The sequence below is a fragment of the Salvelinus alpinus genome, chromosome 9, assembly GCF_045679555.1.
Source record: "Salvelinus alpinus chromosome 9, SLU_Salpinus.1, whole genome shotgun sequence".
In the NCBI taxonomy this organism is placed as follows: Eukaryota; Metazoa; Chordata; class Actinopteri; order Salmoniformes; family Salmonidae; genus Salvelinus; species Salvelinus alpinus.
Window position 1 is genome coordinate 49,555,625 of NC_092094.1, and position 19,101 is coordinate 49,574,725.

The window sequence follows — 19,101 nt, forward strand, 5'->3', positions numbered from 1 at the left end:
TGTTCACCCCGCTATCATCCAGAAGGCGAGGTCAGTACAGGTGCATCAAAGCTGGGACCGAGAGACTGAAAAACAGCTTCTATCTCAAGGCCATCAGACTGTAAACAGCCATCACTAGCTGGCGTCCACCCGGTTACGTAACCCTGCACCTTTTGGCTGCTTCCCAATATACATAGACTTGAAATCACTGGCCACTTTAATAATGGAACACTAGTCACTTTAATAATGTTTACATATTTTTGCTTTACTTATCTCATATGTATATACTGTATTCTATTCTACTGTATTTTAGTCTATGCCACTCCAACATCGCTCATCCTAATATTGATATATTCCTTACTTCCATTCTTCTACTTTTAAGTTGTGTGTATTGTTGTGAATTGTTAGCAATTACTGCACTGTTGAAGCTAGAAAAACAAGTATTTAGCTACACCCGCAATAACATCTGCTAAACATGTGTATGTGACAAATAAACATTGATTTGATTTGAACATGAAAATGTATTTTTTTTATTTCGAAACGACAAAATACCTCAATATACCTGTATCTTATGTAAATACAACATTTAGCTAAATTATTTGGTATTTTAGTTTGATACGTTGGTCTTTAGAGTATCTCAGTCAGGCTTGTGGGACCACATACAAATGACTGAGCAAGCATCACTCCTTAAACTCCTGACTCACACATATCCCTACACCTTGGGTGAGCAACACAGATCTAGAGAGAGCAGAGTTTCCATCACTTACTTCAGTTTCTCTGAACCTACACAGCATTTGACATGAGGAGAATTTGTGACAAAAGCTCTTTAAGCGGCCAGTAAATCAGCGAAATCCTATTAGTTATATGACTTGGAGGAGGAAGAAGTAACAGAGTCAGACAGTGGTATATTGATGTTAATTAAATGGCCCTGAGAGCTGCAGTATTTATCTCCCCATCGCAACACACATAAAACAAACACATTCGCTTCCCCAGACAGACTCATTACAAGAGAATTGGTGCTGTAGAGCATTTTATATAGCTGAGAGAGGTAAACTGCCAGTCTTCTGTTGACTGCCGCTACCTGGCTCTCTGTGGAGTCAACACACCTTTCACCTCTAATCTTTGACCTTTAGAATTTACATCATCCAAGCTCAGGTCACACAAACCTATACTGTAATTCAATAGTCCTTTTCTTTGATTTGGATGAGAAAGATGCTTGAGAAACTGTTTAGTATGTCCATCCTACTAGTACATAGTTGTCTGTCAGTCCGTCCATCTATCTGTGATGTCTGCGGTGTGAGTAGTAATTTCATCCAGTCTTACCTGTTCCAGGTGACAGTCCCAGAGACTCTCTGCATCTCTCCCAGAGCTGCCAGCAGCAGGGACGACTTCCCACAACCCACCTGGCCCACGATCATAGTCAGCTGACCTGAGAGAGACACACACACAGAAGACATGAGTGGAAAATATTGCGATTAGAGAGAAAGATAGAGAGAGATGGAGGGATAGGAGGAGGGAGTAGTAGTGATTCCTCTAGTGATTCCTCTGATAGTGTATGAATACCATGGCATTTAACCTTCCTCCAGGATCAGAGCCTTACCAAAGGGAACCTTGATGTCTACGTTAGACAGGGTAGGAGGTCCGTCTGTCCAGGTGAAATATCCGCTGGTTATCTGGAGAGAGAAAAATAAATAAAACATTACACACGCCGATCAAAGCAAATGTCAAACACTGAATGTCAAGCAGTCAGACCAGGAGAGGCTCCCTGGCAGCACACTGATGAGACTGAACGACAGATTGAACGTCTATCTAGTCCTGCTACCTCCCACTCACCCTGAGGCAGAGGTCTTGGTCCCTCTCCTGGGGGGGCGGGTCGCCTCCCTTGTGGCTGTAGTTGTTCCAGCAGTCTTCCCTGGGGGGCCTCTTCCTGTTCACCACCTTCAGGGGCTGGGAGGGGCGCAGGGAGGGAACAGGCCATGGCTTAGGCTTTTTAAAGGACAACTATGGACACCACAGAGTAGTGGTGGAGGTGGTGGGTGGTGAGTGTAAGTGAGGTGGAGGAAGGAGGATAGAACATACAGAGTGAAGAGAAACAGTTAATAATTAATTGAAGTGCACTCTGCCTGTGAGTGAGTGGTTGAGTGTGTAAGAATTGCTGGGGGCAGGAAAGTCTCTTTGTGGGAGCGCTGTGTACTTGCGTGTGTGTGTGTGTGTTTGTGTATGCAAGTGTGTGTGTGTGTGTTTGTGTATGCAAGTGTGTGTGTGTGTGGATACGTTCGAATGTGTTCATGTGTGTCCCTACTCACCACAGCCTGGTACTTGCTGTTGTGGTTGCTGGGGCCAGCGGGCATGGTAGCGTTGGGCTCCTGCTCGTCTCCAATCTCATCACTACTGAAGAACTCACTCAGCTTCTGGGCACTGAAGAGAGGACATGGGAAGCCACAGATCCATTTCACATTTTCACATTTCAGAGTGGGTTACAGGAAGGAAAAGTTACCGCATTGAAGATGGGATAGGGAACAACACATTTAAAATGCACAGGTAACTCTCCTGGTAGAATCATCTGATCAAAGAATGTTAAAAATGGAGAAGCGAAAAGGTTTAATTTCCTAAAGCAAGTCTCCAGACTATCTGAAATGAATAAAGTAAAAAAAGTATTCCGTTTTTATGTTCCTTCAGCTACCTGCTTCAGTACATCTGGAATAAACTAAGCCATAATGATTAGTATAAGCTTGGAATACAATATAGGCCTTGCTGTACATCTACCAGTAAATGAGGTTCAGTCAGCAGTGACATACTCCTACACTCCAGGCTATTCAGCGAGCCACACACCGCATCATTCATTTGGAGAGTTCTCATTGGACCATACATTTTGTGGAATATGACTCAGTAAGCTGAAGCTGAGGCTTGGGTGGTTGGGGTCTTTGCCGATTTTCCGGGCCTTCTTTTCACACCGCTGATATACAGGTCCTGGATGGCAGGGAGCTCGGCCCCAGCGATGTACTGGGCTGCCTGCACAACACTCGGTAGTTCTTAGGAACAGGGATGATGGTAGTCATCTTAAAACACGTGGGGATTACAGACTGGGACAAGGAGAGGTTGAAAATGACAGTGAATACGCTTAGCAGCTGTTGGGGCCGTTGGGGCCCGCAGCCTTGCAGGTGTTGACCTGATTTAAAGACCCTTTTCACCTCGGCCTCAGAGAGCGAGATCACCCAGTCCTCTGGGTCGGTGACGGCCCTCACACCCGGCTCCATGTTGTTGTTGTCAAAGGATGCATAAAATGCATTGAGTTTGTCTGGTAGTGAGGCATCGTTGGGCAGATCTCCGTTTTGGTCTTCCTTCGTAATCCGTAATAGACTGTATTGTGTGCGAGGATCTCTTGAACCAAAGCCAGTGCAGTAGAGTAGAGTAGGCAGCATATGCTCCAGCTCCACTGCAGAATGGCAGCAAGCAGATGGTACTATCGACGGCTAGGTCAATACCAGGCTGTTACAGGGATCATAAGGTCATCTTGACCATAAACGGAACAACAGACTTAGGTTACCCGTGAGATACAGCATCACATCCAACCTGTTGTCACCATAGAGATGAATAACGATAGGATCTCTATGGCTGTGACTCAGTGCAAGTCATTGCGTGTCATTGAGTAAGGAACTAGCGGTTTCAGTGGGATACAAATGGGATGTAGATTGACAATTTCTCCGTCACTGGTTCGACAGGATTAGGATACACGTACTGCCTCCATTTACCAGAGATCAGCTCGACCCCATTGATTTTCTCGAGACTTCCATTCATCCTCTCAGGATGCAAAGGAAACCCCCGACTCTGTATGGATGACTGATTCAACAAAGTACTGAGTAAAGGGTCCAAATGCTTATGTAAATGTGATATTTCATTTATATACACTGCTCAAAAAAATAAAGGGAACACTTAAACAACACAATGTAACTCCAAGTCAATCACACTTCTATGAAATCAAACTGTCCACTTAGGAAGCAACACTGATTGACAATAAATTTCACATGCTGTTGTGCAAATGGAATAGACAAAAGGTGGAAATTATAGGCAATTAGCAAAACACCCCCAAAAAAGGAGTGATTCTGCAGGTGGTGACCACAGACAACTTCTCAGTTCCTATGCTTCCTGGCTGATGTTTTGGTCACTTTTGAATGCTGGCGGTGCTCTCACTCTAGTGGTAGCATGAGACGGAGTCTACAACCCACACAAGTGGCTCAGGTAGTGCAGTTCATCCAGGATGGCACATCAATGCGAGCTGGGGCAAAAAGGTTTGCTGTGTCTGTCAGCGTAGTGTCCAGAGCATGGAGGCGCTACCAGGAGACAGGCCAGTACATCAGGAGACGTGGAGGAGGCCGTAGGAGGGCAACAACCCAGCAGCAGGACCGCTACCTCCGCCTTTGTGCAAGGAGGAGCACTGCCAGAGCCCTGCAAAATGACCTCCAGCAGGCCACAAATGTGCATGTGTCTGCTCAAACGGTCAGAAACAGACTCCATGAGGGTGGTATGAGGGCCCGACGTCCACAGGTGGGGGCCTAGCCAGTCTCCAGACCTGAACCCAATAGAAAATCTTTGGAGGGAGCTGAAAGTCCGTATTGCCCAGCGACAGCCCCCAAACCTGAAGGATCTGGAGAAGGTCTGTATGGAGGAGTGGGCCAAAATCCCTGCTGCAGTGTGTGCAAACCTGGTCAAGAACTACAGGAAATGTATGATCTCTGTAATTGCAAACAAAGGTTTCTGTACCAAATATTAAGTTCTGCTTTTCTGATGTATCAAATACTTATTTCATGCAATAAAATGCAAATTAATTACTTAAAAATCATACAATGTGATTTTCTGGATATTTGTTTTAGATTCTGTCTCTCACAGTTGAAGTGTACCTATGATAAAAATTACAGACCTCTACATGCTTTGTAAGTAGGAAAACCTGCAAAATCGGCAGTGTATCAAATACTTGTTCTCCCCACTGTATATATATGTATATATATATATATATATATATATATGGGTTAAATAGTAATCCGTCCGTCCGTCCGCCCCCCCCCATCAATCTACACACTAACCATAATGACAAAGCAAAAATAGGTTTTTAGAAAATGGTGCATACAGTATGCATGTGTATATATATATATGATGGGGGGTGGACGGGGGGGGGTGGACGGACGACTATTTAACCCATTTTAGAAGAAGGCTGTAACATAACATTCCAAATGCTCTATATATGTTTATGATGTTCGATGCAGTCGTTATGCTATTTTGTATGATAGGATGGGTAATGAGGAATAGGGTAGAAGGGTGACAACACAATTACAGCAGTTAATCAAATTGTCAATTTAGAAAAAGTAAATGTTACTGACAGAAACAGACAGGTGTTTTAGTGATTGACTTCAATTTAGCTTCACCACAATTACACTTTATTTTGGTAAATCTGACATGAATTCAGCTTAACTCAACATTAACAGAAAACGGTAATTTAGACAATAATTTGGGGTATTATCAACAGTCAAATACTGTGAAATGTTTTACTGCAGAATACTGTAAATGATGGTGCATTGTGGGAAAATGGTGTGGGCATGGATATAATTGCTGTATTTCAAATGGTACACTGTAAATACTTTCCTTTAACAGTACATTACAGTAAAGAAAGCACTTTATTTTGAATGTATGGTAACATACTGTACTTTATAGTAACTTACAGGTAACTAGCTGCCAGTAAGTTACCGTAAAAACAAGTTACATTTGTTACAGTGTATTGTAATTCCATCCCACAGAATACAGTACCCTACTGTATTTTTGAAGCACCAAAAACCTTTTGACCACTAGTGGGTGCATGGCATTGTTGTTTCTGTCTCATTAACATATTTTGAGGCATGCCTTGTAAGAGGCTATATTTGTTGCATCCGTTAGTGAGAGTGCTGTACCAATTTAGTCGTGCCCAATCAATTCAAAATGTATAGGGGACAAATTGGAGAAACAGCAAGTCTTCAACCTTCAATGGTTGAACATTTTGCCATGTTCTTTTGGTCTGTTTTGCCTTCTAGTCACTGCCAGTTTGGAAACATTTGTTAAGGCTTCTAGAAGTGCAAAGTGATATAAAACACCAACTATTCATTGATATGCTGTAATGTGTAAACACATTACCTAGTAACCGTCCTGCTTGCACCTGTAATTACAGTAAAATACAAACCCCTCCCCTCAGTGAATGTCATTCATTATGTTTACAGTAGCATTACATTTTTTACAGTATAATACAGTCAATTCTATGGTATTGTACTGTGTGTCATTACACAGTTCTTGCTTTGAGACTGTATTAAAATTACAGTAGGTGTACTGCAATGTGAAATACAGTAACTTACCTACCACTAGCTGCCTGTAATTGTGTGTCCATGATACACAGCTCACCTGACCAGGGCCTTGACTGTGGATCGCACCACGCTGGAGAGCAGGAAGAGAGGAGTGACCAGGATGTGAAACAGGGATAAGGACGCAAAGGCCACAGCAGGTGACAGGTCAGCCTCCTCAGAGATGTGCACATGGACCACAAACGTCTACAGGAAGATGACGGGAGGAGAGAAAAATATTAATATCACTCCAGTAACCAGCAAAGATACTGTGAGTGAGGTCTGAATCCTGACTCAAGATGCAAGTGAGCAACACAAACGTTTACATAAATCTTGCATTAACGTCAATGGGCGATGTGTGCTATAGTCTGACCTGTGCTCGCATCCAATACAGGATTTGGCCCTGAAAGAATAAATATCCTTCAGAAAGACTGACTAATTTAAATACTTTTGCCATTCAGTCAGTTTGTGGTGAACTTGAGCATTTCCACTTTAGGGCTAAACAATGAGAGATAGATAAGCACATTACGGTCTCCAAAACACACAATCTCTCACTCTCTCTCTCTACCATAAATATAACTGGGATTTACAGTGGCCATGTCAAAAAACCTCCAGTGTCCCTGTGAAATGTCACTGGCCATCCTTTAGAAAGCAGTAACATGCCAGTCTGGCTGACTGCGTTCTGAGTGATACCACTCTAGTCTGGACTGGTCTGGCTTGTGCCCTTCACTCGGGAAAAGGGATTCTGTTCTCTGTAAAAGCCCATCCACTGAAAACAATACACAGACCAGTGTACAGTACGCAGCTTATTTTTAAAGGTGAAATGGTGGTTAGAACATGCTGTTCTATGGTGAACAATGTGAGGGAGGACAGATATTGGGGTAGTCTGTAGACAAGTAGTATGCATGCCACCTATCAGATATGAATAGGAATTTATGAGTGGAATGAATACTCACAGTCAGGACAGCAGCGATAGGGATGGCTGCATTCATGAATACTGAGAAAGAGGAGACACAGACAACATTAGATACATGACAATGTGGTTCAGATACTGTACAGACAGTTTGTTCCAGAGACTGAGAATACTTTAGACGAAGTGTCTTTCTCCAGGAACTCAGCTCAACGGAATGGCTTGAAGCGGTTGTTGTCTAGGACTAAGCTAGAGCATCAGCACTGAGAAAGGCAACGTTTTTGGTAGTTCTGTGTTTTTTGGTTCATGCAGCGCGACACATCTCCTTCGCATAGAGTTGATCAGGCTGTTGATTGTGGCCCGTGGAATGTTGTCCCACTCCTCTTCAATGGCTGTGGGAAGTTGGTGGATATTGCCGGGAACTGGAACATGCTGTCGTACACATCGATCCAGAGCATCCCAAACAGGCTCAATGGGTGACATGTCTGGTGAGTGTGCAGGCCATGGAAGAACTGGGACATTTTCAGCTTACAGGAATTGTGTACAGATCCTTGCAACATGGGGTTGTTCATTATCATGCTGAAACATGAGATGGATGAATGACAAGACAATGGGCCTCAGGATCTCATCACGTTATCTCTGTGCATTCAAATTGTCAACGATAAAATGCAATTTTGTTCTTTGTCCGTAGCTTATGCCTGCCCATACCATAACCCCATCGCCACCATGGGGCACTCTGTTCACAACGTTGACTTCAGCAAATCGCTCGCCCACACAACACCATACACGTGGTCTGTGGTTGTAAGGCTTATGGTAGAGAAATTAACATTCTATTTCTCTGGCAATAGCTCTAGTGGACATTCCTGCAGTCAGCATCCCTCAAAACTTGAGACATCTGTGGCATTGTGTTGTGTGACAAAACTGCACATTTTAGAGTGGCCTTTAATTGGACCCAGCACAAGGTGCACCAGTGTAATTATCATGCCGTTTCATCAGTTTCTTGATATGGCACACCTGTCAAGTGGATGGATTATCTTAGCAAAGAAGAAATGCTCACTAACATAGATGTAAAATGTGAGCACAAAATTTGAAAGATAAGCTTTTTGTGTGTATGGACAATTTCTGGGATCTTTTATTTCGGCTCATGAAACATTCTATTCGTTTTTAGATTTTTATTTCAAATTAAATTTCAGTTGTTTTTCCGACTTGATTTACTAGTTTTTATTCAGTTTTAGTTTGATAAAAACATTTCTATTTAGTGTTTACATTATTTAGTTTCAGTTTAGTGTTCGTGACAGAAAGTAGCCTATGCATGGGACGCTAGGAGGCATGTATGTATTGTAAGTTCTTCCCTGTTAGCTAGTGATAGCTAGTAGTCTTGGAAATCCCAGACCTAGAGCAACAGCACTACGTCTGGGGAGGACGTCAGTATCTTTTGGACATTTCTATGAAAACAAATCGTTTCAAGGCGGGTCCTCTTCAGACAGACAACTCTCCCAAAAAATCCAGAGTTTGGGTAGGGGGGCCAAGCATGAAAACTCTAACTCAAGTCCTTCTGTTCACCTGACTTAGAATTCCTCACAATCAAATGTCGACCGCATTATCTACCAAGAGAATTCTCTTCGATTATAATCACAGCTGCATATATTCCCCCCCAAGCAGACACATCGACGGCCCTGAACGAACTTTATTTGACTCTATGTAAACTGGAAACCACATATCCTGAGGCTGCATTCATTGTAGCTGGGGATTTTAACAAGGCTAATTTGAAAACAAAACTCCCTAAATTCTATCAGCATATCGATTGTGCTACCAGGGCTGGTAAAACCCTGGATCATTGTTATTCTAACTTCCGCGACGCATATAAGGCCCTCCCCCGCCCTCCTTTCGGAAAAGCTGACCACGACTCCATTTTGTTGCTTGCAGCCTATAGACAGAAACTAAATCAGGAAGCTCCCGCGCTGGTCAGGTCAGGTCTGTTCAACGCTGGTCCGACCAATCGGATTCCACGCTTCAAGATTGCTTCGATCATGTGGATTGGGATATGTTCCGTATTGCGGCGAACAACAACATTGACGAATACGCTGATTCGGTGAGCAAGTTTATTAGCAAGTGCATCAGCGATGTCGTACCAACAGCAACTATTAAAACATTTCCAAACCAGAAACTGTGGATTGATGGCAGCATTCACGCAAAACTGAAAGCGCGAACCACTGCTTTTAACCAGGGCAAGGTGACCGGAAACATGACCGAATACAAACAGTGTAGCTATTCCCTCCGCAAGGCAATCAAACAAGCTAAGCGTCAGTATAGAGACAAAGTAGAGTCGCAATTCAACGGCTCAGACACAAGAGGTATGTGGCAGGGTCTACAGTCAATCATGGATTACAAAAAGAAAACCAGCCCCGTCGCGGACCAGGATGTCTTGCTCCCAGACAGACTAAACAACTTCTTTGCTCGCTTTGAGGACAATACAGTTCCACTGACACGGCCTGCTACCAAAGCCTGTGGACTCTCCTTCACTGCAGCCGACGTGAGTAAAACATTTAAACGTGTTAACCCTCGCAAGGCTGCAGGCCCAGACAGCATCCCCAGCCGCGTCCTCAGAGCATAAGCAGACCAGCTGGCTGGTGTGTTTACGGACATATTCAATCAATCCTTATCCCAGTCTGCTGTTCCCACATGCTTCATTGTTCCTGTTCCCAAGAAAGCTAAGGTAACTGAGCTAAATGACTACCGCCCCGTAGCACTCACTTCCGTCATCATGAAGTGCTTTGAGAGACTAGTCAAGGACCATATCACCTCCACCCTACCTGACACCCTAGACCCACTCCAATTTGCTTACCGCCCAAATAGGTCCACAGACGATGCAATCGCAACCACACTGCCCTAACCCATCTGGACAAGAGGAATACCTATGTGAGAATGCTGTTCATCGACTACAGCGCAGCATTTAACACCATAGTACCCTCCAAACTCATCATTAAGCTTGAGACCCTGGGTCTCGACTCCGCCCTGTGCAACTGGGTACTGGACTTCCTGACGGGCCGCTCCCAGGTGGTGAGGGTAGGTAACAACATCTCCACCCCGCTGATCCTCAACACTGGGGCCCCACAAGGGTGCGTTCTGAGCCCTCTCCTGTACTCCCTGTTCACCCACGACTGCGTGGCCATGCACGCCTCCAACTCAATCATCAAGTTTGCAGACGACACTACAGTGGTAGGCTTGATTACCAACAACGATGAGACGGCCTACAGGGAGGAGGTGAGGGCCCTCGGAGTGTGGTGTCAGGAAAATAACCTCACACTCAATGTCAACAAAACAATGGAGATGATCGTGGACTTCAGGAAACAGCAGAGGGAGCACCCCCCTACTCACATCGACGGGACAGTAGTGGAGAGGGTAGTATGTTTTAAGTTCCTCGGCGTACACATCACGGACAAACTGAATTGGTCCACCCACACAGACAGTGTGGTGAAGAAGGCGCAGCAGCGCCTCTTCAACCTCAGGAGGCTGAAGAAATTCGGCTTGTCACCAAAAGCACTCAAACTTTTACAGATGCACAATCGAGAGCATCCTGTCGGGCTGTATCACCGCCTGGTACGGCAACTGCTCCGCCCACAACCGTAAGGCTCTCCAGAGGGTAGTGAGGTCTGCACAACGCATCACCGGGGACAAACTACCTGCCCTCCAGGACACCTACACCACCCGATGTCACAGGAAGGCCATAAAGATCATCAAGGACAACAACCACCCGAGCCACTGCCTGTTCACCCCGCTATCATCCAGAAGGCGAGGTCAGTACAGGTGCATCAAAGCAGGGACCGAGAGACTGAAAAACAGCTTCTATCTCAAGGCCATCATACTGTTAAACAGTCACCACTAACATTGAGTGGCTGCTGCCAACATACTGACTCAACTCTAGCCACTTTAATAATGGAAGAATTTATGTAAAAATGTATCACTAGCGACTTTAAACAATGCCATTTAATATAATGTTTACATACCCTACATTACTCATCTCATATGTATATACTGTATTCTATACCATCTACTGCATCTTGCCATCTTTATGTAATACATGTATCACTAGCCACTTTAAACAATGCCACTTTTATATGTTTACATACCCTACATTACTCATCTCATATGTATATACTGTACTCTATACCATCTACTGCATCTTGCCTATGCCGTTCTGTACCATCACTCATTCATATATTTTTATGTACATATTCTTCACCCCTTTACACTTGTGTGTATAAGGTAGTTGTTGTGGAATTGTTAGGTTAGATTACTCGTTGGTTATTACTGCCTTGTCGGAACTAGAAGCACAAGCATTTCGCTACACTCGCATTAAAATCTGCTAACCATGTGTATGTGACAAATAACATTTGATTTGATTCTTTCCGTAGCCTGTAGGCAGACATCTCAGAACGTCGGGATTCAAAACCAAAGTTTGCAGGCAAAACCTTTGCCGTGGTTTTAGTGAAGGTAGATGAGGCAAACTAGCAAAATGCAGATTTTTGGCAAATTTTTCACAAAAATGTGCTTATGGGGGAAACATTTGTTGGCATGTGGCCTGATTGAACCATTTATGCAGGGATTGGTTAAAATTGTGAGCCCTCCTTTTGTATTGCGGTGATCGTACAGTTGAATGCGGTAATATTGCAGTGATTTTACTGTTTTGTGCGGTGATTGGATATATGCAGGGAATTGTTGATTTTGCTAAATAATTTGCGATTGCAGAATCTTAAATGTAAGACGAGATGTTCTTACATTTACATATTGTAGAAGGACTGATGCAGAGTTGAGAGGGGTAACATTTTTGTGTAGGGCATTTTCCTCTCCAATGAGTGAATCAGCTACGTGACTGTCCACAGAGGCTAGTGAAAACTGAACAATTATTTGTACTGCATGCTAAAAGTCCATCACCTATTTGGGTGTTGTTTAGTTGGTGGAAAGGGTAAAGTAAAGGCAAAGTGACCTACTGAATATGGATGTTTAGAGGGAGGTAAGGTAACCTACTAGATGTGGATGTGTAGAGGGAGGTAAGGTAACCTACTAGATGTGGATGTGTAGAGGGAGGTAAGGTAACCTACTAGATGTGGATGTGTAGAGGGAGGTAAGGTAACCTACTAGATGTGGATGTGTAGAGGGAGGTAAGGTAACCTACTAGATGTGGATGTGTAGAGGGAGGTAAGGTAACCTACTAGATGTGGATGTGTAGAGGGAGGTAAGGTAACCTACTAGATGTGGATGTGTAGAGGGAGGTAAGGTAACCTACTAGATGTGGATGTGTAGAGGGAGGTAAGGTAACCTACTAGATGTTGATGTGTAGAGGGAGGTAAGGTAACCTACTAGATGTGGATGTGTAGAGGGAGGTAAGGTAACCTACTAGATGTGGATGTGTAGAGGGAGGTAAGGTAACCTACTAGATGTGGATGTGTAGAGGGAGGTAAGGTAACCTACTAGATGTGGATGTGTAGAGGGAGGTAAGGTAACCTACTAGATATGGATGTGTAGAGGGAGGTAAGGTAACCTACTAGATGTGGATGTGTAGAGGGAGGTAAGGTAACCTACTAGATCTGGATGTGTAGATGGAGGTAAGGTAACCTACTAGATGTGGGTGTGTAGAGGGAGGTAAGGTAACCTACTAGATGTGGATGTGTAGAGGGAGGTAAGGTAACCTACTAGATGCGGATGTGTAGAGGGAGGTAAGGTAACCTACTAGATGTGGATGTGTAGAGGGAGGTAAGGTAACCTACTAGATGTGGATGTGTAGAGGGAGGTAAGGTAACCTACTAGATGTGGATGTGTAGAGGGAGGTAAGGTAACCTACTAGATGTGGATGTGTAGAGGGAGGTAAGGTAACCTACTAGATGTGGATGTGTAGAGGGAGGTAAGGTAACCTACTAGATGTGGATGTGTAGAGGGAGGTAAGGTAACCTACTAGATGTTGATGTGTAGAGGGAGGTAAGGTAACCTACTAGATGTTGATGTGGAGAGGGAGGTAAGGTAACCTACTAGATGTTGATGTGTAGAGGGAGGTAAGGTAACCTACTAGATGTGGATGTGTAGAGGGAGGTAAGGTAACCTACTAGATGTGGATGTGTAGAGGGAGGTAAGGTAACCTACTAGATGTGGATGTGTAGAGGGAGGTAAGGTAACCTACTAGATGTGGATGTGTAGAGGGAGGTAAGGTAACCTACTAGATCTGGATGTATAGATGGAGGTAAGGTAACCTACTAGATGTGGGTGTGTAGAGGGAGGTAAGGTAACCTACTAGATGTGGATGTGTAGAAGGAGGTAAGGTAACCTACTAGATGCGGATGTGTAGAGGGAGGTAAGGTAACCTACTAGATATGGATGTGGAGAGGGAGGTAAGGTAACCTACTAGATGCGGATGTGTAGAGGGAGGTAAGGTAACCTACTAGATGCGGATGTGTAGAGGGAGGTAAGGTAACCTACTAGATGTGGATGTGTAGAGGGAGGTAAGGTAACCTACTAGATGTGGATGTGTAGATGGAGGTAAGGTAACCTACTAGATGTGGATGTGTAGAGGGAGGTAAGGTAACCTACTAGATGTGGATGTGTAGAGGGAGGTAAGGTAACCTACTAGATGTGGATGTGTAGAGGGAGGTAAGGTAACCTACTAGATGTGGATGTGTAGAGGGAGGTAAGGTAACCTACTAGATGTGGATGTATAGAGGGAGGTAAGGTAACCTACTAGATGTGGATGTGTAGAGGGAGGTAAGGTAACCTACTAGATATGGATGTATAGAGGGAGGTAAGGTAACCTACTAGATGTGGATGTGTAGAGGGAGGTAAGGTAACCTACTAGATGTGGATGTGTAGAGGGAGGTAAGGTAACCTACTAGATGTGGATGTGTAGAGGGAGGTAAGGTAACCTACTAGATGTGGATGTGTAGAGGGAGTAAGGTAACCTACTAGATGTGGGTGTGTAGAGGGAGGTAAGGTAACCTACTATATGTGGATGTGTAGAGGGAGGTAAGGTAACCTACTAGATGTGTAAGGTAACCTACTAGATGTGGATGTGTAGAGAGAGGTAAGGTAACCTACTAGATATAGATGTGTAGAGGGAGGTAAGGTAACCTACTAGATATGGATGTGTAGAGGGAGGTAAGGTAACCATACTAGATATGGATGTATAGAGGGAGGTAAGGTAACCTACTAGATGTGGATGTGTAGAGGGAGGTAAGGTAACCTACTAGATGTGGATGTGTAGAGAGAGGTAAGGTAACCTACTAGATATGGATGTGTAGAGGGAGGTAAGGTAACCTACTAGATATGGATGTGTAGAGGGAGGTAAGGTAACCTACTAGATATGGATGTGTAGAGGGCGAAGGCCTGCAGGCTGGTGAGCTCCTTGCCCCTGGTCTCCTCCACACTGTGACAAAAGATGTGTTCCCAGGCGTACAGCTTCAGTAGCTTGATGCCCCGCAGCAGCTCATTAGTCTTCTTCAACCGCTCACCGGAGTACTCCTTTAGGATGATACAGACACATCTGAATGACTGGAATATTTCTATACCAAAATACACGCAAACATCTGCATTGCTTGCTGTTTTAGTCTGGGTTTCTGTATAAGCACTTTGTGACATCTGCTAAATAAATGTGATTGATTGATTGATTGACTGGCGTACACTTGTACAGTATCACAACACAGACAAACAGAGTAGTCCTACACCATAGTACACACAAGTATGTCAGAACAATATAATTGCCATGAAAGATACAGTATTTAATCTCAGACAATTAAGCCAGTGAGATACACACTGTATTACAGTAGCATGGTATTATAGAAATGAGCAGTGTATTTGGAGAAAAAGGCAGACAAAGCAGAAAGACATGTTACGTGATTAATGAAGAGATTATGGTTGAAAAATACTATTTTTCCTTAACAATCCATTTGGTTATTATCAATAAGATAAAGGTTATCCAGGGTTCTGAGGGTGTGTGTGTGTGTGTGTGTGTGTGTGTGTGTGTGTGTGTGTGTGTGTGTGTGTGTGTGTGTGTGTGTGTGTGTGTGTGTGTGTGTGTGTGTGTGTTTGTGTGTGTACTGTAAAAGGACCCCACACCATAATTTATAAGTATCATGACATGATCAAATCAAAACATACCCAGACTGTTTGCCAAGATGTGAACACGTGTTATAACATCAACCTTGGGGTGGCAGGTAGCCTAGTGGTTAGAGCGTTGGACTAGTAACCGGAAGGTTGCAAGATCGAATCCCCGAGCTGACAAGGTAAAAATCTGTCGTTCTGCCCCTGAACAAGGCAGTTAACCCACTGTTCCTAGGCCGTCATTGAAAATAAGAATTTGTTCTCAACTGACTTGCCTAGTTAAATAAAGGTAAAATATTTTTTTTTAAATAAAAAACATATTACCATGTAATTACATAGTAATACCCACATAACTACTATGTTGTTATTACTGTGTAGTTACAAAGTAATCGGAGCAACTTAATGTAAATACTGCCCATCTGGCCATGACTGAAAATCGCTTTGGATAAAAGTGTCAGTTAAATGGCATTTACAGTGCATTCGGAAAGTATTCAGACCACTTGACTTTTTCCATATTTTGTTACTTTACAGCTTTATTCTAGAATGGATTAAATTGGTCCTCCCATCAATCTACACACAATAGTCCATAATGACAAAGCAAAAATGTTTACTAATTTATACAAATGTAAAAAAAAAATATATATATCACATTTACATAAGTATTCAGACCCTTTAATCAGTACTTTGTTGTAGCACCTTTGACAGTGATTACAACATCAAGTCTACTTTGGTATGACGCTACAAGCTTGGCACACCTGTATTTGGGGAGGTTCTTCCATTATTCTCAGCAGATCCTGTCAAGCTCTGTCAGGTTGGATGGGGAGCGTTGCTGCACAGCTATTTTCAGGACTCTTGAGAGCTGTTCGATCGGGTTCAAGTTTGGGCTCTGGCTGGGCCACTCAAGGACAAATCAGAGACTTGTCCCGAACCACTCCAGCGTTGTCTTGGCTGTGTGCTTGTCGTTGTCCTGTTGGAAGGTGAACCTTCACCCCAGTCTGAGGTCCTGAGGGCTCTGGAGCAGGTTTTCATTAAGGATCTCTCTGTACTTTGCTCTGTTCATCCTTGCCTCGATCCTGACTAGTCTCCCAGTCCCTGCCTCTGAAAAACATCCCCATAGCATGATGATGCCACCACCGTGCTTCACCGTAGGGATGGTGCCAGGTTTCCTCCAGACGTGATGCTTGGCATTCAGGCCAAAGAGTTCAATCTTGGTTTCATCAGACCAGAGCATCTTGTTTCTCATGGTCAGAGTCTTTAGGTGCCTTTTGGAAAACTCCAAGCGGGCTGTCATGTGCCTTTTACTGAGGCGTGGCTTCCGTTTGGCCACTCTACCATAAAGTCCTTATTGATGGAGTGCTGCAGAGATGGTTGTCCTTCTAGAAGGTTCTCCCATCTCCACAGAGGAACTCTAGAGCTCTTTCAGAGTGACCATCGGATTCTTGGTCACCTCCCTGACCAAGGCCCTTTTCCCCCGATTGCTCAGTTTGGCTGGGCGGCCACCTCTAGGAAGACTCTTGGTGGTTCCAAACTTCTTCCATTTAAGAATGATGGAGGCCACTGTGTTCTTGGGGACCTTCTATGCTGCAGACATTTTTTGGTAGCCTTCCCCAGATCTGTGCCACAATCCTGTCTCGGAGCTCTATGGGCAATTCCTTCGACCTCATGGCTTGGTTTTTGCTCTGACATGCACTGTCAACTGTGGGACCTTATGTAGACAGGTGTGTGCCTTTCCAAATCATGTCCAATCAATTTTTACCACAGGTGGACTCAAATCAAGTTGTAGAAACATTTCAAGGATGATAAATGGAAACAGGATGCACCTGAGCTCAATTCCGAGTCTCATAGCAAAGGGTCTGAATACTTATTTACATAAGGTATTTATTTTTTAATACATTTGAAAAATTATTTTTGCTTCATCATTATGGGGTATTGTGTGTATTTTGCTGAGGATTTTTATTTAATCCATTTTCGAACAAGGCTGTAATGTAACAATTTTTTGGAAAAAGTCAAGGGATCTGAATACTTTCCTGAAGGCACTGTATTACTCACCAGGGTGCTCTTCTGTGCTTGGGACAGCTTGGTGGCCACAAAGTACTGGACAGGGGCCAGTACAGCAATGACTGTGGCCCCAATCAAAGCACTGATCCCCAGGAGGTAGTAGAGCAGAATAACCCCCACAATGATCTGGAGAATACAATACAGAATGTTGTTTGGGCATGTTCAGCCTTGGGAAATGTTGAGATCGGGGAAAATATTAGATTGCACATCTGATTGGACAAGCAAATTAGTGGAACATGAGCGAATCGCACCTTCTCTCTCCCTGACTCTCACATACTCGCAAGCGCACACACAAACACAATATGCCATTAACCTGTCTCCCATTGACCTTGAGAGAGATAGAGAGAGAGAGAGAGAGAGAGAGAGAGAGAGAGAGAGAGAGAGAGAGAGAGAGAGAGAGAGAGAGAGAGAGAGAGAGAGAGAGAGAGAGAGAGAGCGAGAGAGCGAGAGAGCGAGCGCGAGAGCGAGAACGAGAACGAGAGCGAGAACGAGAGAGAGATAGGAGAAACTGTCCATGTCCGAATATCCATACTACACTGAACAAAAATATAAATGCAACATGCAACAATTCAACGATTTTACTGAGTTACAGTTTATATAAGGAAATCAGTCAATTTAAATAAATTCATTAGGCCCTAATTTATGGATTTCACATGACTGGGAATACAGATATGCATCTGTTGGTCACAGATACTTTAAAAAACTGTCAGAAAAAAACATCAGAAAACCAGTCAGTATCTGGTGACCACCATTTGCCTCATGCAGCGTGACATCTCCTTTGCATAGAGTTGATAAGGCTGTTGATTGTGGCCTGTGGAATGTTGTCCCACTCCTCTTCAATGGCTGTGCGACCTTGCTGCAAATTGACGGGAAATGGAACACTGTCGTACACGTCGATCCAGAGCATCCCAAATATGCTCTCTTGCATTTTATCAATGGCAATTTGAATGCACATTGTGTTCCTTGTCCTTAGCTTATGCCTGGCCATTCCATAACCCCACCACCACCACCATGTTCACCCTCCATTTGGCAAATCTGACTGTATTTCATAATCCTCCCGTTTCCTGCTTACAAGCTAAAACTAAAGCAGGAAGTACCAGTGATTCGTTCAATATGGAAGTGGTCAGACACGGATACTACAGTATGCTACAGAACTGTTTTGCTAGCACAGACTGGAATATGTTCCATGATTCATCCAAAGGCATTGAGGACTTATACCAACTCAGTCACCGGCTTCATCAACAAGTGCATCGGCAACGTCGTCCCCACAGTGACCGTACGTACATATCTCAACCAGAAGCCATGGATTACAGGCAACATCCGCACCGAGCTAAAGGTTAGAGCTGCTGCTTTCAATGAGTAGGACACTAATCCGCACGCTTATAAGGAATCCCGCTATGCCCTCAGACGAACCGTCAATACAGGACTAAGATTGAATCCTAGTACACCAGCTCTGATGCTCGTCGGATGTGGCAGGGATTGCAAATTATTACGGACTACAAAGGGAAACCCAGCCGCGATCTGCCCAGTGACGCGAGCCTACCAGACGGGCTAAATGCCTTTTATGCTGGCTTCGAGGCATGAACACTTAAGCATGCATGAGAGCACAAGCTGTTTCGGGCGACTGTGTGATCATGCTCGCCGTAGCCAATGTGAGCAAGACCTTTAAACAGGTCAACATTCACAAAGTCACTGGGCCAGATGGATTAC

General features: G+C 44.0%; 1 protein-coding gene across 4 annotated transcripts in view; it reads right to left on the reverse strand.

Moving 5' to 3' along the window:
• The window catches only part of LOC139530269 (ATP-binding cassette sub-family C member 8-like), a 129,112-nt gene that overhangs the window by 50,147 nt on the left and 59,864 nt on the right, over positions 1 to 19,101 (reverse strand). For 3 of the 4 annotated variants that reach the window (XR_011665994.1, XM_071326515.1, XM_071326516.1), the window contains exons 10-17: positions 17,383 to 17,517; positions 14,592 to 14,754; positions 7,295 to 7,335; positions 6,400 to 6,545; positions 2,286 to 2,397; positions 1,813 to 1,980; positions 1,580 to 1,652; positions 1,303 to 1,408 (exon numbers count right to left, since the gene is read on the reverse strand). Coding sequence is in view for 3 of the 4 variants with exons in the window: in XM_071326515.1 (XP_071182616.1) it covers positions 1,303 to 1,408; positions 1,580 to 1,652; positions 1,813 to 1,980; positions 2,286 to 2,397; positions 6,400 to 6,545; positions 7,295 to 7,335; positions 14,592 to 14,754; positions 17,383 to 17,517 (944 nt within the window). In the remaining variant the exon portion in view is untranslated. The remainder of the gene's footprint in view (positions 1 to 1,302; positions 1,409 to 1,579; positions 1,653 to 1,812; positions 1,981 to 2,285; positions 2,398 to 6,399; positions 6,546 to 7,294; positions 7,336 to 14,591; positions 14,755 to 17,382; positions 17,518 to 19,101) is intronic. The other variant, XM_071326517.1, reaches the window with a different exon arrangement.